We start from the raw sequence: 27,233 nt of genomic DNA on the forward strand, positions 1-27,233 counted from the left end.
ATAGTTTCTTGGAAGAAATGCGTTCTTCACTTAGTTGTTGAGGTTCCCTTTTCTGTATAATGAGCCAGTTGCCGACCCCATGTGTGTCAGAGTAGAACTGTGCTCCACAGGGTTTCAATGGCTGACCTTTTGGAAGTGGACTGCCAGGCCTATCTCCTGAAGCACCTCTGGGTAGACTCAGACCTCCAAACTTTCAGTTAACAGCATGAAGGACTGTTGTTAAGTGTCGTAATGAAGTTGATTTCAACTCATAGGGACCCCATGTGACAGTAGAACTGCTCCTTAGAGTTTTCTAGCCTATAATCTTTGCTGGGAAGCACTTACTGATGAACATCAAAGACCACAGCCTTCAGTATGGATTACACCTCAACATAAAAAAATCCTCACAGCTGAACCAATAAGCAACATCATGATAAATGGAGAAAAGATTGAAGTTGTCAAGGATTTCATTTTGCTTGGATCCACAATCAACACCTGTGGAAGCAGCAGTCAAGAAATGAAAAGACGCGTTGCATTGGGCAAATTTCCTTCCAAAAACCTCTTCAAAGTGTTCGAAAGCAAAGATGTGACTTTGAGGACTAAGGTGCACCTGACCCAAGTCATGATATTTTTGATTGCCTGATATGCATACAAAAGCGGGGCAATGGATAAAGGAGACAGAAGAAGAATTTATTGCTTTGGATTATGGTAGTGGTGAAGAATACTGAATATATCATGGACTGCCAGAGGAACAAACAAGTCTGTCTTGCAAGAAATACAGCGAGAGTCTCCACATGCTTTGGACATGTTGTCAGGAGAGACCAGTCCCTGGAGAAGGACATTGTGCTTGGTAGAGGGTCAGCCAAAGAGAGGGAGACCCCTAATGAGATGGACTGACAGTGGCTGCAATGATGGGCTCAAGCATAGCAACAATAGTGAGGATGGTGCAGGACCGCGCAAGTTTTCAGCTATCGTGTGAGTCAGGAGCCCACTCCACTAGGCTCCTAACAACAACAATCTTTGCCGGAGCAGAGCGCCCGATCTTTCTGCCGGGGGGCCGCTGGTCGGATTCTAACCGCCTACCTCTGGGTTAGCAGCTGCACCGTTGCGCCCCAGGAATTAAAAAAAGAAAAAAAAATTTTTTTTTTTAGAAGCTGTTAAATAGGAAGCTTGGGGGTGGAGGAAGATCCTCTGTTTACTTATAGCTTTAACCCCATTAGCAGAAAGTGCATACACTGTTCGGAGTCGCAGCGGGGCCTGGTCCAGTGGTCTCCGGCAGGCTGGACCAGCCGGTCGGTGCCTGCTCCGCGCGGCTCCACGAAGGGACGCGGCGGGGGCTTGGGCGCAGGCTTCACCTTGGGGCGAGGCGGGGGCGAAACTTCAGTCACACCTTCCGCTTCTAGCGGGGTGGGCGGGTCCTCGGGCTCAGGCTCCGCCTCAAGGCGGGGAGGGGCGGGGCTCCGGCCACAGGCTCCGCTTCGCTTCCGAGCCGAGCGGGGCGGGGCGCCAAGAGCGGGGCGCCAAGGGCGGTGTGCGGTCCTCCAGCCGCGGTGGGCGCTGTGACGCTGTTGCCTGGGTCCCCGGCCCTGTCCCCGGAAGCCGGCGCAGGGGGCTGCCCGGTGGAACACACGTGCGTCTGCCGCTATGAAGTTCGCCTACCGGGTGAGCGCTGGGGGCGCGGGGCTGCGGGGCGCGGGGCGCGGGGCTGCGACCTGCGGGGGCGGCCCACCAGCGCGGGGACTAGAGAGTCTCCGGCTCGTCTTCCGGGGCCGCCGGCCGCCTACCGCCCGAGCAAGGCGCGCGGGTCCGGGCCGTGCAGTGCGACAGCGGCGTTGGCTCTGCCGGTGGCGGCTTCCATGGGGCCGGGGACGCACTCAGCGGGACGGGAGGGCGAGCGCGGCAGGAGCAGGACGCAGATCCCTCCTCCGCTGTGGTCTTTGGGAGGTCAGAAATGGGGCGCGGGCGGGTCTTTATGCGTTCTCTAGGTTTAGCTGCTCCAGCAGCGAGAGAGGAATTGACCCTGCAGGAGGCGGATAACACCGTTCCTGGGAGGATTAAGAGGTGGGGTGCGGGCGAGCCGGGGACCGGAGCGTAGGTAGGGAGCTGACAGATGCGGGGTGAAGAGTCAGGTGCTGGTGCTGATGGTGTCTGCTTGCTGTGAGGTCAGGTCACAGCTGAAGGGCAGGACAGGGAAAGGGGAGACCCAGGTGTGGATTTGAGGGCCTAGTGAAAAAAGTTTAGACAGGTGAGCCAGGTTAGTAAGGAGGAGGAGAGGAGTAGCAGAGCCTTCACTTCTGCCTTCTCTGCCTTGGTCTTACATCCCTGAAGCCTTTGGTACAATTGCCATGCACTTGGTGGGGAAACACTGCCCAGGTTTGTGCTGTCTCCAGATTCGCTTGTCTTTTCCACGTTGGGCATTGTCCGTGATCGGTCCTAGCTCGCTCCAGGTTTGGCCCTGGCCCTGGCCCCGGACATGGCGAAGACCAACAGGGTTGCGCCTTTAGCTCTGCAGCCAGCCTTGGTTTTTGGTGCCGAGCCCCAGCTTACACTCATCCTGTCCAGAACTGAATCTGGTGCTCTCCCAAAAGTGTTCCTTCCCTATGCCCCCATGCTGAGGATGGCCCTCTGTCCACCCAGCAGCACACCACAAGCCAGCTGGGCCCTGGTCCTTCTCTCGCATCCAGCTCCTCTTGGGGCTGGGTCCCATCCTCTTTTCTCCATTCCTATGTCTCTTTTTATGTCTCTGGGCTCTTTGGGGGCACTGCTGTCTTTTTCCTAGGGTAGTGTCATAGAATGAATTATGTCCCCCCAAAAATGTCAACTTGGTTAGGCCATAATTTCCAGTGTTGTGTGGTTGTCCTCCATTCTGTAATTGTAATTTTATGTTAAGAGGATTAGGGTGGGATTGTAACACCCTTACCAGGTCACGTCCCTGATCCAATGTAAAGGGAGTTTCCCTGGGGTGTAGCCTGCACCACCTTTTGTCTCTCAAGAGATGAAAGGGAAGCTAGCAGAGAGTTGGGGACCTCATACCACCAAGAAAGTAGCACCAGGAGCAGAGCTTGTCCTTTGGACATGGGATCCCTGTGCCTGAGGAGCTCCTCGACTAGGGGAAGATTGAGGACAAGGACCTTTTGCTAGAGCTGACAGAGAGAGAAAGCCTGGAGCTGACACCCTGAATTTGGACTTGTAACCTACTAGACTGTGAGAAAATAAATTTCTCTTTGTTAAAGCCATCCACTTGTGGTATTTCTGTTATTGCAGTACTAGCTGACTAAAACAGATAGTACAAGAGCTTCTTACCTGGCCTCCCTACATCCCCCTTGTTCCCTGCCATCATTAGAGTGGTCCTCAAAAAATGTGAGCCAGGTGACATTACCACCCTTCTAGGTCTTGCCCAGCTCCTCCCTGAAGGTCTCAGACCTCGGCTAGAAGTCCAGAGCCTGGCCCAGCTTGGGCTTGCTGTTGTCACCTACATTCCAGCCCAGATGCCCCACCTCGGGGCCTTCCCTGAGCACCCAGGAATGTCACCTGGGATGCACACGCCGCTGAGTGAGCCTGCTGTCTTTGCAGCACCTCCACCATCTGCACTGATCTCATCTCTTGTTTGGTGAATGAATGAATGGAGCGCCACACACTCAGGGTTTGGGTGCCTCGAACTCATGATGCTCTTGGAGTTCATTTCCTTTGTTGAAGCTTTTCTCCTGAAACGTGGGCCCCATCCCCTCCTTCCCCCTCACCTTTTTCCCACCCACTACCTCCCACCAAAAATGCCTCGTCTTTGAAGGCTTCTGGATGTTCACAGCCACCTCTACCCTCGAATGGAGCTCTAGGCTATTCACTTCCCCTCAGTCTGTCTTGCTTGGAGCCACGGCTGTTTGGGTGCCCGAGAAATGTCTGGGGTGGCCGAAGTGCCTGGGAAATGGACGGGGCCTGGTGCCCTGTGGGAGCTCTCTTCCACCAAACACCCCATTCCACCCTCTCCTGTGAGCAGAGACACACTTTGTGTTTACTTTATGTTAAGACAGCCTTCTTTTCTTTCCAGTTCTCCAATTTGCTGGGTACAGTGTATCGGCGTGGAAACTTAAATTTTACACAAGATGGAAATTCAGTAATCAGTCCCGTGGGAAACAGAGTCACTGTGTTTGACCTTAAAAAGTGAGTATGAGGAATGTGACGTTAAAAGTAATGGCAGTTAGAGCTGGCGTGTAAAAGCCAACGGTGAGTCTCAGAGCTGGTTTCTGCACCTTACTTTCTATAGTGTACCCATTAATTACCGTTTTTCACTCCTGCTTTCAGGAGTTAGAACGCAGCCCCAGAAAGGGTGGCGGGAGGTACATAGAGTCAGTGGGTCAGGACAAGATTGCAGTAGGTGTCTAGGTCATTGACACTGCCCTTACAGGTACCGTCGGGACAGGGCACATGCTTGGTGTCATTCGGCTGAGCTCTAGGGGAAGGCCGAGAGCTTCTTGTTGTGGAGTTGGGGTTACAGAAAGAGGAAGTGACGTCAGGGTTTGTGCTTCATCTCAGGGATACCTCGCTAGCGAGGCTCCTGTGCACGTCCAGCTGTGTGTGCATCACAGAGAAGTCGAGCCCTGGACCCCTGCCTGGGAGAGCCTGGGCCACCGGGGCACTGCCAGTCACTTCACTGGGCCTCCTCACTCAGGATGGGGCAGGGTGATCCAGGCAGGCGCAGCCCACCCAGGTCTGCAGCTCGCGGGGCTCAGCTTTGGGTGCTTGGGTCTGGCTTGGTTTCCTCTGCTGCTGCACAGGCTGCTGCTTTCCTCCTGTCCTGAGGGGAAGGGGTTCTGAGCACCTGTTCACCTCTCCCACTTCCACCCAGATGTGCCGGGGAGGCCTGGGCCGCCCAGGGTCTGTTGTGCTCTGTAGCGTTCCAACTGTGTGGCCTGGGGCCTGTGTCCATTTCCTTTTCTGTACATGGGGACGACTGCAGGCCCTGTTTGGTGGGTTGCTTCCTGAAGTGCCCCTGAGCAGCGCCTGGTATGGGGAGTGCCCTGGGCCAGCTGCTGCAGCTGCTCTCGTTGTGTTTAAATAACATCCAATGAGAGGATTGCTAGGTAAAGACCAAGGGTTTGTTGAAGAAATTTTGGAAAGTGAAACGGTAAAGAACAAAATTAGAATCGAGTTGTGGCATCTAGAGATACATCCACATGCCCCTGTGTACTTATGTGCCCCTTTGTGTGTGTTTTCCTTTGTCTTCATGAGCATGGTTTTCTGTGACATGTATCATTGTGGTCAGTCCCTCTCCTTGGACGGCTAGCTCTTTTCCCGGTTCCTGACATTAGACACATGCAGGGTCCTCTGGGACACAGTCTCAGAGGTAAAATTGGTGCGTCAGCCATCTTTCAGGCTTTTACTGTATTTTGCCAAATCTCCCCCAGGGACACTGTCTTCCTCCCTTGCCTCCAGTGGAGAGAGGAGACCAAGCTCTGCCCTCAGAGATCTGGAGGGATGGAAGGGTGTTTGCTGTGGATGGGATTGTATGGCGTGGGTAGACTGCTGGGCCAAGGCTCATGGCATACACCACAGCGCTTCCTGTTATGGTTTGTTTTTTCAGCAACAAGTCGGACACCCTACCCCTGGCCACGCGGTACAATGTCAAGTGTGTGGGGCTCTCTCCAGACGGCTGCCTCGCCATCATTGTGGATGAAGGTAATGGCCCTGGGCTAGAGCGTGGCATCTGGGTTCGGGGGCTGTACTGCCCTGACTGGGCGGTCAGGTGGGAGTGACAGCAGCACTGAGTCGCAATGAGAGGGGCGTCATAATGAGACAGCCCCTGCCCGTCTTTGGAGCATAATGGGGCTCTGGTAGAGCTTAGGATGGGGGTGAGGACATCTCTTAGCATGGGCCCCGCATCTCAACATGGACAAAGGTTAGAACATCTGTGTCGGTGGGCCTCATGTCCCCATGTGGAGTGGAGTGAGGATGTCTCTGTTAAGTGGGTCTCACATTCTTGTGTGGAGAGGGGTGTGGATGTCAGGTGCACCCCGTATCCTTATGCAGAATGGGGCAAGAATGCCTCTGTAATTCTGGCCCCATGTCCCCGTGTGGAGAGGGGTGAGGACGTCTGCCAGGTGGGCCTCGTGTCCCCATATGGGGAGGAGAGAGAATGTCTCTGTGAGATGGGCCTCACGTCCCCATGTAGACTGGCGTGAGGATGTCTCTGTCAGGTGGGCCTCATGTCCCCATGTGGAGTAGGGTGAGGACATCTCTGTCATGTGGGCCTCACATCCTCATGCGGAGTGGGGTGAGGATGTCTCTGTCAGGTAGGCCTCATGTCCCCGTGTGGAGACGAGTGAGGACATCTCTGTATATAGGCCTCACATTCTCATGCAGACGGGGGTGAGGAGTCTCTGTCTGGTGGGCCTTACATCCCTTTGTGGAGACGAGTGAGGACATCTCTGTCATGTGGGCCTCACATCCTCATGCGGAGTGGGGTGAGGATGTCTCTGTCAGGTGGGCCTCACATCCCGTGTGGAGTAGGGTGAGGACATCTCTGTCACATAGGCCTCACATCCTCATGCAGAGTGGGGTGAGGATGTCTCTGTCAGGTGGGCCTCAGGTCCCCATGTGGAGTAGGGTGAGGACATCTCTGTATATAGGCCTCACATCCGCATGTGGAGTGGGGTGAGGATGTCTCTGTCAAGTGGGCCTCAGGTCCCCATGTGGAGTAGGGTGAGGACATCTCTGTATATAGGCCTCATGTCCTCATGTGGAATGGGGTGAGGATGTCTCTGTCAGGTGGGCCTCACGTCCCGTGTGGAGGAAGGTGAGGACATCTCTGTCATATGGGCCTCACATCCCCATGCGGAGTGGGGTGAGGATGTCTCTGTCAGGTGGGCCTCACATCCCGTGTGGAGTAGGGTGAGGACATCTCTGTCATATGGGCCTCACATCCTCATGCGGAGTGGGGTGAGGATGTCTCTGTCAGGTTAGCCTCACATCCCGTGTGGAGTAGGGTGAGGACATCTCTGTCATATGGGCCTCACATCCTCATGCAGAGTGGGGCGAGGATGTCTCTGTCAGGTAGGCCTTACGTCCCCGTGTGGAGTGGGGTGAGGACATCTCTGTCATATGGGCCTCACATCCTCATGCGGAATGGGGCAAGGATGTCTCTGTCAGGTAGGCCTTATGTCCCCACGTGGAGAGGGCTGAGGACGTCTCTGTCATGTGGGTGTTGCGTCCCCTTGTGGAGATGGGTAAGGACATCTCTGTCAGGTGGGCCTCACGTCCCCCTGTGGAGAGGGCTGAGGACATCTTAGTGTGGACCCCACACTGCTGTGTGGAGAGGGTTGTCTTAGTTATCAAGTGCTGCTATAATAAGAAATACCACAAGCTGATGGCTTCAACAAACAGAAGTTTATCCTCTCACAGTCTAGTAGCTAGAAGTCCAAATTCAGGGTGTCAGCTCCAGGGGACGGCTTTCTCTCTCCGTTGGCTCTGGAGGAAGGTCCTTGTCATCAATCTTACCCTGGACTAGGAGCTTCTCAGCACAGGGACCCTGGGTTCAAAGGACATGCTCTCCTCCTGGCATTACTTTCTATGGTATGAGGTCCCTATCTCTCTGCTTGCTTCTGTCTTTTATATTTTAGAAAAAACTGACTTAAAACACATCCTAATCTTGTAGATTGAGTCCTGCCTTATTCACATAACTGCCTCTGATACTGTTTTATTAGCATCATAGAGGTAGGATTTATAACACATAGGAAAATCACTTCAGATGACATAATGGTGGGCAACCACACAATACTGGGAATCACGGCCTAGCCAAGTTGACAGATATTTTTTTGTGGGGAACACAATTTAATCCATAACAAGGTGTGAGGACATCTCTGTCATGTGGGCCCCGTGTCCCCGTGTGGAGAGGGATGAGGACGTCTCTGTCATGTGGGCCCGTTTCCCCGTGTGGTGAGGGGTGAGTATGTCTCTGTCATGTGGGTCCCACATCCCTGTGTGGAGAGGGGTGAGGACATTTCTATTAGGTGGACCTGCTTTCCTGTGTGGAGAGGAACTAGGAGCTCAGAGCCTAGTAGCATTGCACAGTCCTGGCTTTACTTGCCCCAGCTGTGTGTCTTGGTAATCCCCGATGCTCTGAGCTTGTTTCCTCATCTGACAAAGGCGTGTGGACACCTGCTCCTTGGGGTCAGTGAGGGTGAACGTGCTTGTCAGACCTTGGCCCCCGCAGGTGCTGTGTGTGGGCTGTGCAGATTGGACAAGAGTGCCCTAGCTATGCATGGACCCCACCCTACCATAGGGCAGCGGGGAGACAGTCGGGGGTGGGCCTTCCTGCCCTGTCTGGGCCCATACTGGTTTCTGCAGTGTGTGTGTCTTGGGGGGATGCCGCTCTGAGAGCTGACGGCATATCTGCCGTGTCTTTCTTGCAGGGGGTGATGCCCTGTTGGTCAGCCTGGTCGGCAGATCGGTGCTTCACCACTTCCATTTCAAAGGCTCTGTGCACAGTGTATCCTTCTCCCCTGATGGCAGGTAAGGGGGCTCAGCTGGCCTGCTGGCCACCCTCGGGGTGCTGCCTCCCCACCTCCCCAGAGCCGGCTGTACCCAGCTCCTCCCACTCCAGTCTCAGGAATGTCACGGTAGCATCGGGGTTTAATGTCTGTACTCCAGAGGCGATTCTGCTGCCTCAGTGGTCTACAGCAGTACCAGCCTTTGTATTGCTGGTGTCTCGGGGTCCCCAGGTTCAGGGGTTCAGTTGGAGGAGCCCCAGGACTCAGGATATGGTTGTACTCATGGTCGTGATTTATTACAGTAAAAAGATTCAGAGCAAAATCAGCACAGGGAGGAGGCAGCTGGGTGAAGTGTGGGGAGACCAGGCACAAGCTTCCAGCACTTTCCCAGTGGAGTCACACAGGCTGTACTCAGTTCCCCAGCAACCAGTTGTGACCACAAGTCTGAAGTGTTGTCCACCGGGGATGCCTTTTAGAGACTCTGTAGCCCATTTTTATTGGGGCTGGTCACCAGGGCCACCTGGCTTATCTGTCTTTTTCCTCCCTGATTTCCTTGCCTCTTCAGCTCTCCCCTGTCCATGCAGGAGAGCAGGCGGGACCTGGGAGGGCCAGGGGACCAGCCACCAGGTTTGCAGTTGTGAGAGACCTGCCTAAGAGTAGCCTGGAGCAGCCAGGCTCAGAGACACCCTGGGCTCTCTGGCTGTTGATGTTGTGAGTACTGACTGTATCCCCACTTCCTTGCAGGAAGTTCGTTGTCACCAAGGGCAACCTCGCTCAGATGTACCACGCCCCCGGGAAGAAGCGAGAATTCAATGCATTTGTCCTGGACAAGACCTATTTTGGGCCATACGACGAGACCACATGCATCGACTGGACCGACGACTCCAGGTGGGACTGGCGTGGGGCAGTGGGAGCCTGGGCTGGACGTGGCATTCGGAAGTTTCATTTTGAAGTGTTACCTGTGAGCCTCATCTGGGGCAGAGTACAGCCCACACCATGGGCTGCTGGTGCTGAGATCCGCCTGCGCCCCCTCGTGGTCATCACTGGAAATGAGCACAGACTCAATCTCAGGGCGAAATGCTTGTAAACCAGTACAGGGACCTTGGAGTCTGCTCACCAAACCCCTAACCCCAGGTGGTCAGCAGGAAGACGGGTGAAGTCCCCTAAGCAGCTCACTCGTGTATTTAATGTACAAGTGGAGTGAGCGCCCCTTTCCTGTGCCCTCCACAAGGCATGTCTCCGTGAAGCCCTCAGGCAGTTGCCAACATTTTCTCAGCTGTGTGTAGAGGCATGAAGGCAGCTGCCACCCAGTGCCCTTGGTTGGTGTCTGGGAGGTGCCTGGGCATTGTGCTGGACGCTGGCCCTGTGTGAGGTGACACAGCTTGTAGCTGGTCTGTGGGATACGGTGGTCACGTGTGCCCGTCAGGCAGTGCTGATGAACACCATGGCCACTCCTTTGTTACTTCTTCGCGCCGGTGAATTAGAGCCTGTCTTACTGTGGACACAGGAGGCCCTGAGGTCTAAGGTTGGACTTCATTTATACTAGAAAACTGTCTGCATTGATTGGGGTGAGACCAGGTCTTTCCCTCGGCCCTAGACGGGCGTGGCCTGAGTCCCTGGCTTGCTCTTCTCTGTTTGTGTGCATTGCTGCCTGTAGTAAGGCCCAGGGCCTGACACTGGTTCGCAAGCGGGGGACGGTGACACGTGCCCTGTGGCTTCTGACACCAGAAACAGCACCAAGCAGGTGTGGCCAGCACCCCAGATGGCTGATGGATCAGTGATGCCTTTCACATGTGCGGGGCTGCGGGGCTGCCTCGGAGCCAACCTTGAGACCATACAGCAGATGAAAGTGTCTTTTTACTTTATGTGCTGTGCTCTGCAGAGGGCAAAACGTGGCTTTGCCTGTGAAGTGCAGCAGCCGAGCCTGAGGACGAGCTGTCTCACTCGTTTCCAGGTGCTTTGTGGTTGGGAGCAAAGACATGTCCACCTGGGTGTTTGGGGCCGAGCGCTGGGACAACCTCATCTACTATGCACTGGGGGGTCACAAGGACGCCATCGTGGCCTGCTTCTTCGAGTCCTGCAGCCTGGACGTACGTCACTGCTCAAAACAGGCCTGCTACCAGCACTTCCACCCTGGGTGAAGCTGAGCTCTATAAGACCTGGCTCCCCTCCCCTCCCCCAAGGCTGCGTGTCCTCTTGTAGCCTGGGGGATGTTCAGAACCCAAGCAGCATTTGTCCTGGTACTGAGGGAGGGCTGTAGCAGGGCTGATGTGGGCGGCTAACCTAGACAGAAGCTCGGCACACAGCTGAGTGTCCCCTGGGGCCTGGGCGCAGGTGTGCAGACTGGGGGGTTAGTGGTGGTGAGGGGCTGTGGCTCATGCTCACCCCACGCTTCCCTTGGCAGCTGTACACACTGAGCCAGGATGGGGCTCTGTGCGTGTGGCAGTGTGACACCCCCCCAGAGGGCCTGCGGCTGATGGTCCCCCGAGGCTGGAGGGCGGACCTGCTACAGCGGGATGAGGACACCGAGGATGACGAGGATGGGGAGAAGGAGACCAGTGTGCGAGGGACCGCCACACCCGCTGAGGAGGAGAGGAGAGGAAAAGTGAAGTACACACGACTGGCCAAGTGCGTCTCTCCCACCCCGTCAAGGGCATGAAGGGTATGGGGAGCCTCAAGGGCCGGATGGGAGGAGCAGCACGTGCACGGAGCAGGCTTATATCTGTGGGTTAGGTCCTAGAAGGCACGTGTGCTTGCAGCTTTGGGACCTGGCCAGTGACCTAGGTGCCCCTGTGGGCCAGGTGACCAACAACAGTGGGGTGGGGGGCACAAGGAGGGGAGGACATGACCCATGTCTGCTGTTGGGGGTCTCTGGGCTTCAGAGCAGGGGACAGGCAGGAGGGTGAGCAGAGGCAGGTCCCTGGAAGGCAGGTGAGGGTGGCATGGAAGGTGGCTGTTTGGGCCATACTCCACCCATCCTGGCTACCTGTGACTGGGAGGAAGGATCCAGGAGAGGAGGAGAAGGTAGAGGGGCGTGGGCTCTGACCAAATCCATAGCTCTGCTCCGGCTCCTGCCCTCCTGCTCCTGCGGCATCCCCCCTGGCTGCCCCACCACCCAGCACGGATGCTCCATCGGATTCCCTGGGTGCCAGCTAGGAGTTCCCCTGGGGCCCTGAGCCTGGGGCCATGAAGGCTGGCACAGGTAGACACGTGGGCGAGCAGACCTGACAGACGTGAGGGTGTGAGGTGGCTGGGTCACCCCCAGGAGAGAGAGGCCCTGACAGCACTGGGGGCTGGGGCAGGCGGGCCAGGTACTAATTGGGCTTGGCCCTCTTGCTGCGATTTTTCATCACATTTGTGCAGGTACTTTTTCAACAAAGAAGGTGATTTTAATAATTTGACTGCTGCGGCGTATCACAAGAAGACTCACCTCTTGGTCACAGGCTTTGCTTCTGGAACCTTCCATCTGCATGAGCTCCCGGAGTTCAACCTCATACACTCCTTGAGGTGAGCTCCTCTGAAGCTGTGGTTGTGTGATTTGAGTCTCAGTTAGGCGGCCCCAAGGGGCCCGAGGGACGAGAGCCAGCGGAGGAGACTGCTGCCTCTTGCTAGGATGGTAGCTGGCAGAACCAGAACTAGCAGGCACATCCCCGGCTCCCAGCCCTTCCTTTCTGTTCTGGCAAAGTTTTGTTATCAGATCAGTGAAGGTGCCTGAGGAAACCCTGGGCCTGCCGACCACCCACCCCGCCCTGCCAGCCCCCATCCACCTTGCTCAGGCTCCCCAGGGCGGTCTCCTCCTGCAGGTGCTCTCTGGGGTTTGGTCCCAGAGCTCAGCAATACCATTTTATTTTTTGCTCTCTGTTTTTTCCTTCCCACACGTGGCCCGGTGGTTAAGTGCCATGGCACTTAACTCCAGAAGGTTGGAAGTTCGAATCCACCAGCTGCTCCTTGCAAACTATGGGGTGGTTCTACTCTGTCCTATAGGGTTGCTATGAGTTGGAATCGACTTGACACCAATAGTTTTTGGGTTTTTTCCTTCTGTTCATTTTCAGATCATAGAGAAATTAAAGTACTAGTTTCGTGAAGTCTTGGATTCCCAGGTGTTTGAACACAGGCTGTCCATCTGGGTTTATTTGATACTTTTGATGACTTGAATTATTTCTGTGTGTAATACGTGTGTAGGGGGTGAGAACAGACAGCTGTGTGAGGCAGGAGGTGGCTGGAGGGCAGTGTCCTGGACGGCCCAAGCCCCAGGCTGCGTGGTGGCGGCAGGCGGACTGTCGGGCTCACTGTGTCTGCTCTCTCTATGCAGCATTTCTGACCAGAGGATCTCATCCATCGCCATCAACAGCACCGGGGACTGGGTTGCCTTCGGGTGCTCAGGTTTGTCCTTGGGCCCAGGCCATCCAGACACGGTGCTCCTCCTGCCCATCACCAAACCTTGGAGTGGGGCCTGGCGCCGACCGCCCCTCTGGTAGAAGGGCTTAGAGGCCAGGCCCGGCTCTCAGTGCAGAGGGGCTGGGCTGAGGATGGCGTCCTGGAGGCCCCACTACTTGGCCCAGGGACATGTTTGCAGCGCTGACCTTTAGGGCATACCCAGGCCACCTCCTTGCCTGTCTCAGACCTTTCTGACCTGGCCCAAGGTCGTGTACAGTCTTGGTGTGACCAGCGTAGGTTAGTCGGGTGGCTGCCGTATGAAGAGAGAGAAGCTCGCAGGGTGGGTGCTCCCCTGAGCCCCCCGTTGTGCTTTCTCTGCCTCACCTCTGGCAGGTCAGCGGGAAGCCAGGTGTGTGCATCCCTGCCTTTGGTCCAGCTGGGCCCCACGTCCTTGTTGTGTGGATCTGGGCAGCTGGCTTCACCCTGGACCAGACATGCAGTCCTGTTGTCACCAGGGAGTGACCCTCAGTGGCTCCCCAGCCCCCTGCCCACCCCCTCAGGGCACTGCTTTGTGTGGGGGCTTGTGGGGTCTACACCCTGGGGAGGGCTTGGTGAGCATCCTCCCACTACTGTGTGCCTGCAGGGCTGGGCCAGCTGCTGGTGTGGGAGTGGCAGAGCGAGTCCTATGTGCTCAAGCAGCAGGGCCACTTCAACAGCATGGTGACGCTGGCCTACTCACCCGACGGGCAGTACATCGCCACTGGCGGGGACGACGGCAAGGTAGCCCCCATGGGACCTCTCACGCACCATGCCAGCACAGCCTCGGGTGGGGGCTGGCATGGGGGGTAGCCCGATCAGCATGGGCAGAGTCTGGTGGGAGGTCAGATGCCTGGGCTGAGGGGTCAACACAGGGAGGGCCTGGCTAGGGGTCAGGAGGCCTGGAAGCACAGAGTGGGGCCGCTCCCACCTTGGAACCCTGTCCCTGCTGGTGTCAGGGCTGGGCTTACAGAGGGCCATGTGGCCACCCTGCCCTCACACACCACCTGCCCCAGGTCAAGGTGTGGAACACACTCAGTGGCTTCTGCTTCATCACCTTCACGGAGCACTCGAGTGGGGTCACCGGTGTGACCTTCACTGCCACAGGCTACGTCATTGTGACCTCATCCATGGATGGGACTGTGCGTGCCTTTGACCTTCACAGGTGACGTCTTTGCTCTGGAGGTTGGCAAAGGAGAGGGTCGCCTCTTGTGGGCAGGTAGGGGGTGTGTGGGGCCCAGGCCTATCTGGAATGAGGATCTCCAATGAGTGTGGGGGGTGACACCACTGCCCTCCCACTTGTGGGCACGGGGCGCTGCTGACACCAGACGTGACCTGGACCTGCGGTTCCCTCTCCCCACAGGTACCGCAACTTCCGTACCTTCACGTCACCACGCCCCACCCAGTTCTCCTGCGTGGCCGTGGACTCCAGCGGTGAGATCGTCTCTGCTGGTGCCCAGGACTCCTTCGAGGTCTTCATCTGGTCCATGCAGACTGGCCGGCTCCTAGACGTAAGTGTGGGGCACCCCTGCCTGCAGCTCTGCTGGGCCCGGGGGGTCTGGGTCACGTCCCAGAACAGTCATGGTGCACTTATATGTGGTTCCTGCCTCAGGACCTGTCACCTTCCTCTCACCAAAACAGCTGAGCTCCCCTAGTCCCAAGTGCAGGGACCCCGTGGGTGCTGTGTGTTTGGCAGACACTCGGGCAGCCTGGAAGCCCAAGTCAGTTCTCTCACATTCTCCTTACCTCGTCTCCTTTTCACACCTTCGCAGGTTTTGTCTGGCCATGAGGGACCCATCAGCGGTCTGAGCTTCAACCCGGCCAAGTCTGTGCTGGCCAGTGCCTCCTGGGACAAGACAGTACGCCTGTGGGACATGTTTGACAGCTGGCGGACCAAGGAGACACTGACCCTGACCTCCGATGGTGCGCCGCCCCGGGGCTGGGGTTGCCAGGCCAAGGCCTGTTTTGGTCCTTTGAGCAGGCAACCCTCCTCACCTGCCTGCCTTGGCCCCGAGGGCTGGCAGGGATGATCCCAAACCTAGTGCTGGCACTGTAAGGAGTGAGAGCTAGTCGGCGGTTCAACCCACTGTCAGTTAGTCAGAAGAAACTGTCAGGTCCCAGCCTACCAGGCCCTGATGGAGCAGAGCCAGCCAAGGAGAGAGGCCAGCCTCTGTCCTTGGTTCAGAGCTCAGGCAGGGCGCAGGCTGCGGGCCCAGGCTGTGTATTCATGGGTGGAGCTGTTTTCTGCTGCTTCTGGCATTGCCTTTGGGCTTCAACCATTGTCCCTATAAGTGTCCAACGCTGTTCTTTGGAAGACCCAGGGGTAGGACAAGGTGGCTGTAGGTGAGGCGCTGTGGATGAGGCCACCAGGAGTCTGGCTGTGGTGCCTTCCTTTCCTGGGGCCTGTCTTTAGGTGTCCCTTCATCCCGGGACTAGTCCAGGGGATGGAAAACAACAGCCCACCAGCAAACCTGACCCACTGCTTTTGTTTGTAAATAAAGCTTTATTGGGGCACGACCACAGCCATTGTGCATGTACTGTGTGGCTGTGTTCGTGCTACCCCAGCAGAGTTAGGTAGTCGTGACAGAGACCATGAGGCCCGCAAAGCCTGAACTGTTTACTGTGTGGGCTTAATGGAGAAGTATGCCAGCCTGGGTTATGTGGGTTTTCTGTGGTGTTCTGCCTCCTGCTGGCCCTGGCTTAGGTCCAGGCCTGGCAGGCCCCACGCCCATGCTGTTCCCTGCTCAAGTGCAACATGGACCTCCCTGCCCAGCCTCAACTTCCCCACCCCAGCACCCCCCCACCCAAGCCATGCCAGCTCCTTCTCAGTCTCGCTTTTGGGACTGTCCTCTGCAGCCCTACTCTCATGGACTGGCCTCCTCTGACTGGAGGCTACTCAGTAGTGCCTGGTGATAGAGACGGGAGGACGTGGGAGGCCTCAGCCAAGTCTGTGAGCAGAGAGCTTCCTCCACCTGAGTCTCGTCTGTCTTTAGCACTGGCCGTGACTTTCCGACCTGATGGCGCAGAGCTGGCTGTGGCCACCCTGAACTCACAGATCACCTTCTGGGACCCCGAGAACGCTGTGCAGACGGGCTCCATTGAGGGCCGGCATGACCTACGAGCGGGCAGGAAGGAGCTGGACAAGATCACGGCCAAGCACTCAGCCAAGGGGAAGTGAGTGCCGTCCTGGGGGCCGTGGGTGGGGTGGGGGCTGAGGGAGTTTCCCAGGATCACTCTCACTGGGTCTTCCCCAGATCTGAGGGTCCCAGCGGCAGGTTCTCTAAACGTCTTTTCTTTCTGACATAATCGTCATTCCTGCGGGACCCCTACAGTGAGGTTGAGTGCTCTGAGCACCTAAAGGAGAAGGGCTGAGTCCTACTTAACTTTCAGGCCTGGTAGCCCAGCACGAGAGGGTTTGGATTTGTAAAGTACAAACACGTTTCCGCGAAGCAGCTCAGTCACACGGTGATGTCATCAACCCAGTGTTTATCACAGGAAAGCAGTACCTGGCACCTGACCCCGCATAGGCCTGACGCTAAGTGCCCTGTGGCAGCCCTGGGCTCAGCCTGGTCCGTGCACTGTCGGTGGCCTGCTCTGGGTCAGCACGGAGACTTGTCTCCATTGTGACATCCACATCCATTCCTCTGACCCCCTAGTCCCACATGAAGCAGGGTGCAGGCGCTGCTCAGGTTCTGTCAGGCCACCATATCCCACATGCTCAGTGGCCCCGGGTGGCCGGGGATTGCCAGGCGGGACAGTGCGGAGCTGGGTTGTTTGTGGCTTTCACTAGAATAGAGGTGAAGTGCCTCTAGACCTGGGTTGTATCATTTCTGCCAAGGCACTGGGCTAGTGGAAATGCCTCTGCAGCTTTTCGAGTTGTGGAAATGGGCCGTACACCCAGGGCCAGTTTGAATATTGGGCACGTAAATGCCTCATCTTCCGCAGGAGGCAGTTTTCACTGAAAGTCAGACTCCGCGGGCACTGGGCCTCCGGGCCTCTTGGCCTGTGCCCGTCTTTGTCCCAAGTTCGTCTATCACAGCTTCATTGGGGCATGAGTCACATACTGCAAAACCCACCCTTTTAAGTACCGTTTGTGTCCCCGCTTTCTATTCTGGGCATATATCTAGGAGCAGAATCGCCAGGTCATATCGTAATTCTGTTTAATTTTTTGAGAAACTGCCTGCTGCTTTTCACAGGAGCTGCAACAATTTACATTCCCGCCAGCAGCTTCTCTGTTTCTCCACATCCTTGCCAATGCTTGTTATTATCTTTTTTTATTGTAGCCATCCTGGTGGCTGTGAAGTGGTATCTCATTGTGGTGTTGCTTTATTAGTCATTCTTATATCTTCTAGAGAAAGGTCTATGGAAGTCCTCCGTTTACCTTTAAATTGTTTTATTATCATTACTGGGTTTTGTGAGTTCTGTGTGTATTCTGGATACCAGTCCCTTATCAGGCACATGATAGACGTGGTCTGCAGACATCTCCCCCCATTCATGGCATCTGCTTCCGCTTTCTCGACGGTGTCCTTTGAAGAACGAGTGTTCTTAAATTTAATTAACTGCAATTTATATCGTCTTTAGTTGCTTGTGCTTTTGGTGTCATCTCTAAGAAATCACCGGCTGAGCCGCGGTCATTGTCCTTGTCCTGAGCACACGGGTGGTGTCATCTAAGAAACTGCTCACTGACCATGGTTATTGTCCTTGCCCTGAGCACACAAGTGGTGTCATCTCTAAGGAATCACTGGCTGGGCCATGCTCATTGTCCTTGTCCTGAGCACACGGGTGGTGTCATCTCTAAGGAATCACTGGCTGGGCCATGCTCATTGTCCTTGTCCTGAGCACACGGGTGGTGTCATCTCTAAGGAATCACTGGCTGGGCCATGCTCATTGTCCTTGTCCTGAGCACACGGGTGGTGTCATCTGAGAAATCACTGGCTGACCTGTGGCCATTGTCCCCGTCCTGAGCACACGGGTGGTGTCATCTGAGAAATCACTGGCTGACCTGGGGCCATTGTCCCCGTCCTGAGCACACGGGTGGTGTCATCTGAGAAATCACTGGCTGACCTGTGGTCATTGTCCCCGTCCTGAGCACACGGGTGGTGTCATCTCTAAGGAATTGTTGACTGACTCATGGTCATCGTGTTCGTCCTGAGCACATGGGCACTGAGTACCTGGATCCTGGTTTCTGCAGGCCATGTACATACCACCATGGGGGCTGCTTGGAGGACTGGAGGCAAATTTGCCACCTTTCTGTTCTGACAGCGATAAGGAAATGCCCTGACTTGACCCACTCGTCCTTTTGTGGAAAAGCCGCTGCCTCTCGGGTGCCGCATGCGTGTCCTGTCCCACTGAGTCATGTGTACTCCTAGAAGGGGAGCTGGGCGAGTGGACCAGTGCAGGTCATGGTTAAAAGTCTCCTTGTGTGAGGTTCAGGCAGTCAGCCTAGGAGTTAGTGAGGGGACGTGTGTGCTGGAATGCCTGGTCTAGCATCTCTGCTTCCTAAAGTCGGGTTCTGAAGAACCCACAGGTTGATGTTGCTGGGCGGTGACTCTGACCTGTGTCCCTTCCAGGTCCTTCACCACCCTGTGCTACTCGGCGGACGGCCAGAACATTCTGGCAGGAGGCCTGTCCAAGTTTGTCTGCATCTATCACGTCAAGGAGCAGATCCTTGTGAGGAAGTTTGAGATCTCCTGTAACCTCTCTCTGGATGCCATGGAGGTTCGTCGGGGTGGCCGGGCCACCACGGGTCAGAGCAGACCCTGCTGGTGGGGGGAGCTTCCCCACAGCCACCCGGATATGCAGGGGCCAAGCTCAGCTGTAGTCTGTCGTGTGGGCGGAAGGGCCGTTGCTGCGGGCCCAGGGTGGAGCTGCTTTCCATGTCGTGGCTTTAGGGGGAGGATCGGCCATGACAGGCTTAAAGGGGTCCCGTGAGTGTTGAGGGTGTGTGAAGAGGAAGACATGGTATGAGGCAGCAGGGTCCACGGCCCCTTTCTCGAGCCCACATATCAGAGGCGAGGCGGGCAAGGCTTTGGCTCTTCCAGGAATTTTTGAACCGGAGGAAAATGACAGAATTTGGCAACTTGGCGCTGATTGATCAAGATGCCGGGGAGGAGGACGGAGTTGCGATACCACTACCGGGTGTAAAGAAAGGTGAGCAGGGCTCTCCGGCACCCCCCAGGGCCCATCCCCCCGAGGTGGAGCTGCAGTGGGAACACGCCTTTCCTGCGTGACCGTGGTGGGGGCTCGTGGTGGGGGCTGCGGGTTTACAAAGTTGAGGTGCTCTGACCACACAGCGGCGTTTGGCCAGATGCTGGGTCAGTGGTGGCAGCCAGGGGCCAGTGCTATCATCTTCCTCAGGCCCGAAAAGTCACCCCTTGAGTCCCCTCTGCAGCCTGGTGCCTCGGCCCCATGGAGACCTCACCAGTGCTCTTGTCATCAAGTGGGTGGAGAGCAGGAGACGTGCTGAACATCCTGCAGGGCCCAGAACGGCCGCCCACAACAGGGAGCTGTCCTGCCCCAAGTGTCAGTCAGGCCCAGGCTGAGATCCCCTGAGAGAGTATTCCTGTGGGACACACAGGGAAGCATTAGTCGCCGTGGCGCCCAGGAAGAGCCTGGGTGGCTGGGACAGGGCCGAGAGCAGGCGTACTTTTCAGTTTACGTCCTGTGTGGTTTGAATTTTCACCACAGAGATGGCTGCATGACAAGCCCGAGGCCCTGGCCCAGGCCCACGGGCAGTGTCTGCACGGAACAGGGAAGGCTGCTTTCTGCCGTGTCTTAGTGTCAGGGTTGGGGCAGACGATGGTGACTTTGGCCCCGTGGGGCCGGGAACATGCTGGCAGTAACTGTTGTTGGTTCTTCCCCCAGGTGACATGAGCTCTCGACACTTTAAACCTGAGATCAGAGTGACGTCACTCCGCTTCTCCCCCACAGGTGAGCCCTGATAGTGGGGTTGTCCACAGTAGAAGGGGCAGGGCTTGGATCCCATGGGGTTGGGGGGACGGTGGCTGTCCCTCTGCCTCCAGTTACAGGGTCAGCCGCAGATAAGAATGAGGCAGTTCTGAGCCACTCTGGCTGCTGTGGCTGCCTGCCCCTATCTGTAAGAACATGCATGGTGCGAAGGCTCTGTTCCCAGACGTCTGTGCTCTTAAATGGTACACCATTATTGGCATCGACTGCCCTTCCTAGGGCTGCCCACACAGGGCCGTTCCCAGGGGCACCTCCTCGTGCTTCTGTGTGAAGTCACCTCTCCCTGCACTGCCCCGGCCCCTGACTGCCAGAAGGCAGAACGGTCACTCCTCCTTGTCCCATGTGCGTCCAGGCAGACAGTCCCCTGAGAGGTCTCAGGGGAAGGGGACTGGGCCCCCAGCCCACAGCGCGGTCTGTCCACAGAGCGGCAGTGCTGCCTGGGGAGCAATGAGGCTTCTCACACAGCGGAGCAGAAGCAGCACCGGGCACGTGGCGACCACTGTCGCGTCTGTCAGGGTGGATGGGGCCGAGTGGCCCACCACCTCTTCCCTAAAGTAGCTGTGACTCTCCATGTCTGTGTTTTGTCTGTGGTGGTTTTCGAGGCACAAGGTCAGAGTTGAGTGGTTGCAAAAGAGACCATCCTGCCACAAAACCAAAAATGTGTTCTCTCTGGTCTGTGGTGTAGACAGAGAAAAGAATGCGTGTAGCTACGTTATTTGCTCACACGCATAAAACAGCTCTGGAAAAACACCTACGAAGGTGGTAGGACCAGTCCCTTCCAAAGAGAAGCTGGGTGGCGTGGGGTGGGGTGGGGTGGGAGGAACCTGTTCCCTCGCTCCCTATTGTGCCTGTTGCATTTTGGGCCACATTATGGTATGTGTCTTAGTCACCTGGTGCTGCTATAACAGAAGTACCACAGTGGATGCCTTTAACAAATGAGTTTATTTTCGCACAGTTTAGGAGGCTAGAAGTCTGAATTCAGGGCGCTGGCTCTAGGGGAAGGCTTTTTCTCTGTCGGCCCTGGAGGAAGGTCCTTGTCTCTTCAGCTTCTGCTTCTTGGCTCCCTGGAGATCTCCATGTGTCTTGGCATCTATCTTACCCCATCTCTCCTCTGCTGTTTAAATCTCTTTCATGTCTCAAAAGTGATTGATTCAAGACACACCCTGTGCTAATACTGCCTCATTAACATAGCAAAGACAACCCATTCCCAAATGGGATTATAACCACAGGCATAGCAGTTAGGATTTACAATGGCAGCTATTTTGGGGAACATAATTCAATCTGTAACAGTATTTGATACCTTTTCTTTACAAAACGAGGGAAGAGTGAAGTGGGATTTTTAGAAAGCCAGCTTCCTGCCTGTCCCCAGGGCGCTGTTGGGCGGCCACCACCACTGAGGGGCTGCTCATCTACTCCCTTGACGCCCGCATGACCTTCGACCCATTCGAACTGGACACCAGCGTCACGCCCAGCCGGATTCGTGCTGCGCTGCGCCAGAGGGACTTCACAAGGGCCATCCTGATGGCCTTCCGGCTCAACGAGCGGGCCTTGGTGCAGGAGGCACTGGAGTCAGTGCCCCAGGACGAGGGTGAGCGTAGGGGGCGGCGGGGGGCTGCGGCCCTCGCCTGTCTGGGTCCGGTGCTGTCGGGTGGAATCATCTTCTCCTCTCATGTGACCTTTTTGTTGAACAAGCACAGTTTTTTCTCCTCCTCCTCCTCCAGTTGAGGTCGTCAGCTCCTCACTGCCTGAGGTGTACGTGGAGAAGATTCTGGAGTTTCTCGCCTCCTCTTTCGAGGTGTCTCGTCACCTGGAGTTCTACCTCCTCTGGACGCGGCAGTTGCTCATGCAGCATGGACAGAAGCTGAAGTCCAGGTGAGAGCCCTGCGGTCCCCGTGCCTCTGTCCCTCCGCGCTGGGCTGTGGGAGCTGTACCTACAGAGAACGGAGCGGGGTCCCTGCAGCATGTGGGGTAAGGCCACACTGTCATCCTCCTCTGCAGGGCAGGGACACTACTGCCAGCCGTGCAGTTCCTGCAGAAGAGCATCCAGCGGCACCTCAATGACCTCTCCAAGCTGTAAGTGTCATGGGTCGCCGGGTGGCTGGGGTGGAGGCCCCCCGTGCTGTCTTTGACCTGGGGCAGGAGGGGCAGTGCGGGTGGTGCAAGGGTGGATGAGACTGGCCAGGTTCCCCTGGTAGGGCTCAGGCATATCATCTACAGATGGACCTGGTGGTAGACAGAATGCCACCTACTCAGGCAGAGCGCCTGCTGCTGTAATGCGGTTGGCAGCACGGCCCCGTGGTGCTGTGGCCTCCTTTTGGCTCTGGTAGCATGCCCGCTATCCTCTGGGACCCTGCAGAACCTTCTCTGGACCCGCACATCAGCCCGTGGGTGGGAACAGGCATGGGGTCTTGGAGCCTAGCCACCCCATTCCAGCACCTTGTGCTCTCCTAGGGGTGTGGCTGCTCTGTGCCTCAGTTTTCCAGAGGAGAAGGGGAATGATAATGCAGGTGCTGTGAGTGGTGCCTGTCATCATCACCGTCATCTTCAGGATGGATAGCACACTTCCTGTCCCAGGCATGCAGGGCTGTGTTCCACATGCTGCAGGGTCTGGCGCTTGGCCTGATCCCTCCTCCCCCATCACTCATACGGTGTGAAGGGCAGGGCCCAATCCCCCCAGGTTCTAGACTGTCCCCGCTGTCCCAGTCTCAGTACTGCATGGCCTGCCGCCTGCTCCAGGGCTAGGCCCATGGGTCCTGCTGTCTGTCCTCGCTCCTGGCCCCGCGGTCTTTACAATATACTCATTCCCCCCAGTACTTTTTTTTCACCCGGCTCTGGATCGTCCCTGTGGGAGGCCACAGGGTTGAGACTAGGGCTGCGCTTTGCTCAGGGAAAACTGGCGTCTCTCCAGCACCAAGCCCCTTTGGTGCACTGCGCACCCCTGCCCTCCTATGGGCTCTAGGATTGTCTGCACGAGGGGACATCTTGTGCGTCTCCTGCTGACCTGCTCCTTGACAGTGGATATTTTGGGGGCTAACATGAGTGGTATCTTTTTTTTTTTTTTTTTTAACTGTGCTTTAGGTAAAAGTTTACAGCTCAAGGTAATTTCTCACACAAAAAATACAAAACGCATATTGTTTGTGACCCTAGTTGCAATCCTTATGATGTGACAGCACACTCCCCCATTCTACCCTGGGTTTCTTGTGTCCATTCGACCAGCTCCTGTCCTTTTCTGCCTTCTCATCCTGCTTCTGGACAGGAGCTGCCCATTTAGTCTCATGTACCTACTTGAACTAAGAAGCCCACTCTTCGGAGTATTGTTTTATGTTTGTCTGAAGAGTTGGTCTCAGGAACAGTTTTACTTCTGGGTTAACAGAGAGTCCAGGGGCCATGTCTTCTGGGCTTCCTCTAGTCTCAGTCAGACCATTAAGTCTGGTCTTTTTACATGAATTTGAGTTTTGCACCCCACTTGTTTCGTGCTCCATCAGGGACTCTCCGTTGTGTTCCCTGTCACAGTTCTTCTGATCTCAGGCTGTTGGAGTCTGTGGTTTATGTAGCCCTTTTGTCTCTTGGGCTGATATTTTCCATGTGTCTTTGGTGTTCTTCATTCTCCTTTGCTCCAGGTGGGTTGGGACCAATTGATGCATCTTAGATGGCCGCTTGCTAGCTTTTAAGACCCCAGACACCACTCACCAAAGTGGGATGCAGAACATTTTCTTAATAAACTTGTGTTATGCCAGTTGACCTGGATGTCCCCTGAAACGATGGTCCCCAGGCCCCAGCCCCAGCAGCTCTGTCCCTCTAAGTGGTTGGATGTATCTAGGAAACTTCTTAGCTTTTGCTTTGGTCCAGTTGTGCTGACTTCCCCGGTGTTGTGTGGTGTCCTTCCCTTCACCTAAGATAATTCTTGTCTACTGTTGTTGTGTTGTCTAGCTAGAGGAAACCCTGGTGGTGTAGTGGTTAAGAGCTATGGCTGTTAACCAAAAGGCTGGCAGTTCGAATCCACCAGGTGCTCCTTGGAGACCCTATGGGGCAGTTCTGCTCTGTCCTATAGGGTCGCTATGAGTTGGAATCGACTTGACGGCAATGGGTTTGGGTTTTTTTGGCTTATCTAGCTAGAGAATACTCTTCTCCCTCCGTCCCCTCCTTCATAACCATCAAAGAATGCTTTTTCTGTGTTTAAAACTTTTCTTGTGTTCTTAAAATAATAGTCTCAAACAATATTTGTCCTCTTGTGACTAATTTCACTCAATATAATGCTCTCCAGATTCATCTATGTTGTGAGAGGTTTCACGGATTCATCATTGTTCTTTATCGTTTCACAGTATTCCATTGTGTGTATGGATTGTAATTTGTTTATCCATTTGTCTGTTGATGGTCATTTAGGTTGTTTCCATCTTTTTGCTATTGTGAATAGTGCTGCATTGAACGTGGGTGTGCATATATCTATTCGCGTGACGGCTCTTGTTTCTCTTGGGTATATTCCTAGGAGTGGCCTTGCTGGATCATATGGTATTTCTATTTCTAACTCTTTAAAGAAGCGTCAAATCGTTTTCCAAAGTGGTTGTACAATTTTACATTCCCATCAGCAGTACATAATAGTTTTAATCTCTCCACACCTCTCTAACATTTGTTATTTTGGATTAGTGCCAACCTCATTGGGATAAGATTATATCTCACTGTAGTTTTTGATTTGCATTTCTCTAATGGCTAATGATAGTGAGCATTTCCTCATTTATCTGTTGGCTACCTGAATGTCTTCTTTAGTGAAGGGTCTGTTCATATCTTTTGCCCGTTTTTTAGTTGTGTTGTCTTTTTGTTGTTGAGGTGTTGCAGTATCTTGAAGATCTTAGAGATTACACCCTTATCAGATATGTCGAAGCTAAAAATTTTTTTCCAGTCTGTAGGCTGTCTTTTTACTCTTTCAGCAAAGTTTTTTGATGAGCATAACTGTTTGATTTTTAGGAGCTCCCAATTATCTAGTTTCTCTTCTGGTATTTGTGCATTGTTAGTTATGATCTGTATACTGTTTATGCCATGTATTAGGGCCCCTAGCGTTGTCCCTATTTTTTCTTCCATGATCTTTATCATTGTAGATTTTATATTTAAATCTTTGATCCATTTTGTTAGTTTTTGTGTATGGTGTGAGGTAGGGGTCCTCTTTCACTTTTTTACATATGGACATCCAGTTATGCCAGCACTATTTGTTAAAGAGACTGTCTTTTCCCCCATTTAACAGACTTTGGGCCTTTTTCAAATAGCTGTTCATAGGTGGATGGATTTACATCTGGGTTCTCCATTCTGTTCCATTGGTTTATGTATCTGTTGTTGTACCAGTACCAGGCTGTTTTGACTACCCTGGTGGTGTAACAGGTTCTAAAATCAGGTACTGTGAGGCCTCCCACCTTGTTCTTCTTCAGTAATGCTTTACTTATCTGGGGCCTTTTCCCTTTCCATATGAATTTGATGATTCGTTTCTCCATCTTGTTAAAAAATGCTGTTAGAATTTAGATCGGGATTACATTGTATCTGTAGATTGTTTTAGGTAAAATTGACATTTTCCAACAATGTTGAGTTTTTCAACAATGTTGTGTCTTCCTGTCCATGAGCCTGGAATGTTTTTCCACTTACATAGGTCTCTTGGTTTCTTGGAGTATGCCTTGCAGTTTTCTTTGTATAGGTCTTTTATGTCTCTGGTTAGATTTATTCCTAATTACTTTATCTCCTTGGGGGCTATTGTTAAGTGGTATTGATTCGGTGATTTCCTTTTTGAAGTTCTCTTTGTTAGTGTATAGCAGTCCAACTGATTTTGGTGTGTTTATCTTGTACCCTGACATTTTGCTGAAATCTTCTATTAGTTCCAGTATTTTCTTGTGGATTCTTTGGGGTTTTCTGTGTATAAGATCATGTCATCTGTGAATACAGATACTTTTACTTTTTCTTGCCTTATGGCTCTGGCTAGGACCTCCAGCACAATGTTGAATAAGAGTGGTGATAAAGGGCATCCTTGTCTGGTTCCCGTTCTCAAGGGGAATGCCTTCAGTTTCTCTCCATTTAGAATGATGTTGGCTGTTGGCTTTGTATAAATGCCCTTTAGTATGTTGAGGAATTTCCCTTTTATTCCTATTTTAAGAGAGTTTTTATCAGGAATGGGTGTGAATGGTACCATTCCTGGGATGTCAATCGTGGCTGGTCTGACTCGGGCACGTGAGGTGGGGGTGCGGGGTGGGCTCAGGCTCCCGGTGGAGTAAACATTCTGCTGGTTGCCTTACTGACGTGGTGATTCCCGGATCTCTGGCAGCTGTGACTGGAACCGGTACAACATGCGATATGCTCTGGCCTTGTCTAAGCAGAGGGGCATGAAGCGGCCTGCGGAGCTGCCAGGCAGCAAGGAGGAGGCTGCCGCATCCACCGACGACGAGGACAGCCTGCACCTGCTTGTGGGAGCAGGAGAAGAAGAGATGCTGCCATAGAGGTGGTGCAGCTGCAGCACCAGGCCTATCAGACGTGCCGAAGGTGTGGGCCCCTGTGACTGCCTGGCCTGCCCGAGGCTCAGAGACCCGGGAAGTGGGTGCGAGGGGACTCGGTTTCCTCTGAAGGAGCCAGCACACATAAGTGGCCAGGGGAGCGGCTGACCCCCACATAGTCTCAGGCAGTACCTGATCCAGGATATTGAGCTTCAAGTAAATGTTGAAACGTCTGCTGTTGAAACAGCGCCTTCAGATAGTCCATGTGTCCCATCCTTGGATGCGGACTTTGTATGAAAGCTGTTTATATTGTTTATATGGTTTTAATGATGAATTTTGTGATGAAGGCAATGGGGGTTTCTGAATGTAAAGATGGATTAAGTCTAAGCTAAATTAAACACGTTTCTGACTGTGTCCTGGGTGTGAGGAGCTGACACAGAGGTGACAGAGGGTGTTACCAGGGAAGTGGATGAGCAGAACAGTGCTGAAGCCCTCTGCCTGAGCCATTTCGGCCCCGTGGCATGGATGATCCACCTGGAACACAGAGAGGGACACAGTCCTAGGCCACGTGGACGGGGACTTGGGCTCCAGACTACACAGGTGGGGGAACACAGTCCTCAGCAGCATGGAGAGGGGAGGGGACGTGACCTCAGACTGGCCAGACAGCCCCTCTTCCATATGGTGTACTCTGGAGGGGTCACTGAGAGTGGTTTGGACCAGCCTCTCCCTCCTCCTCCTAGGTTCCCAGAGGTCAACAAAGGCAGCTCCCAGAGTCAGGGACTGGGAAGACCTGAGGGTGATGTCCTTGGTGTGCAGGGCAGGGACCAGGCCCAGCCCTGCTGCTCCCCAGCCCCTGATCTCCAAGCACAAAGCCTAAAGCAGCTGCACTGTGAAGCGTAGAGCAGCCATGCTGCAGAGCTTGATGCAA

The 27,233-nt window shown here is 54.6% G+C and overlaps 1 protein-coding gene across 2 annotated transcripts; it reads left to right on the forward strand.

The window, feature by feature from the left end:
• The first annotated feature begins 1,510 nt into the window (after positions 1-1,510).
• Positions 1,511-26,719, forward strand: PWP2 (PWP2 small subunit processome component). Of its 2 annotated transcripts, XM_064279530.1 has the most exons (21): positions 1,511-1,641; positions 4,025-4,137; positions 5,558-5,652; positions 8,385-8,484; positions 9,207-9,350; positions 10,417-10,552; positions 10,867-11,090; positions 11,826-11,969; positions 12,775-12,845; positions 13,483-13,619; positions 13,892-14,040; positions 14,239-14,386; positions 14,648-14,798; positions 15,869-16,049; positions 18,446-18,593; positions 18,917-19,025; positions 19,740-19,805; positions 21,211-21,429; positions 21,563-21,713; positions 21,840-21,914; positions 26,140-26,719. In XM_064279530.1, exons 1-21 carry the CDS (start codon positions 1,624-1,626, stop codon positions 26,309-26,311), a joined length of 2,751 nt encoding a protein of 916 aa, XP_064135600.1. In that variant the 5' UTR covers positions 1,511-1,623; the 3' UTR covers positions 26,312-26,719. The 2 variants fall into 2 exon arrangements, with proteins under 2 accessions (XP_064135600.1, XP_064135601.1); XM_064279531.1 differs by lacking the exons at positions 1,511-1,641; positions 4,025-4,137; positions 8,385-8,484.
• Positions 26,720-27,233: the final 514 nt, after the last annotated feature.

This window comes from Loxodonta africana, chromosome 2 (genome assembly GCF_030014295.1).
Source record: "Loxodonta africana isolate mLoxAfr1 chromosome 2, mLoxAfr1.hap2, whole genome shotgun sequence".
In the NCBI taxonomy this organism is placed as follows: Eukaryota; Metazoa; Chordata; class Mammalia; order Proboscidea; family Elephantidae; genus Loxodonta; species Loxodonta africana.

Coding starts and splice junctions, on each gene's coding strand:
- PWP2 (XM_064279530.1), top strand. Junction 13,620..13,891: donor CTGGCGGGGACGACGGCAAG/GTAGCCCCCATG, acceptor CACCTGCCCCAG/GTCAAGGTGTGGAACACACT. Junction 16,050..18,445: donor AAGCACTCAGCCAAGGGGAA/GTGAGTGCCGTC, acceptor TGTCCCTTCCAG/GTCCTTCACCACCCTGTGCT.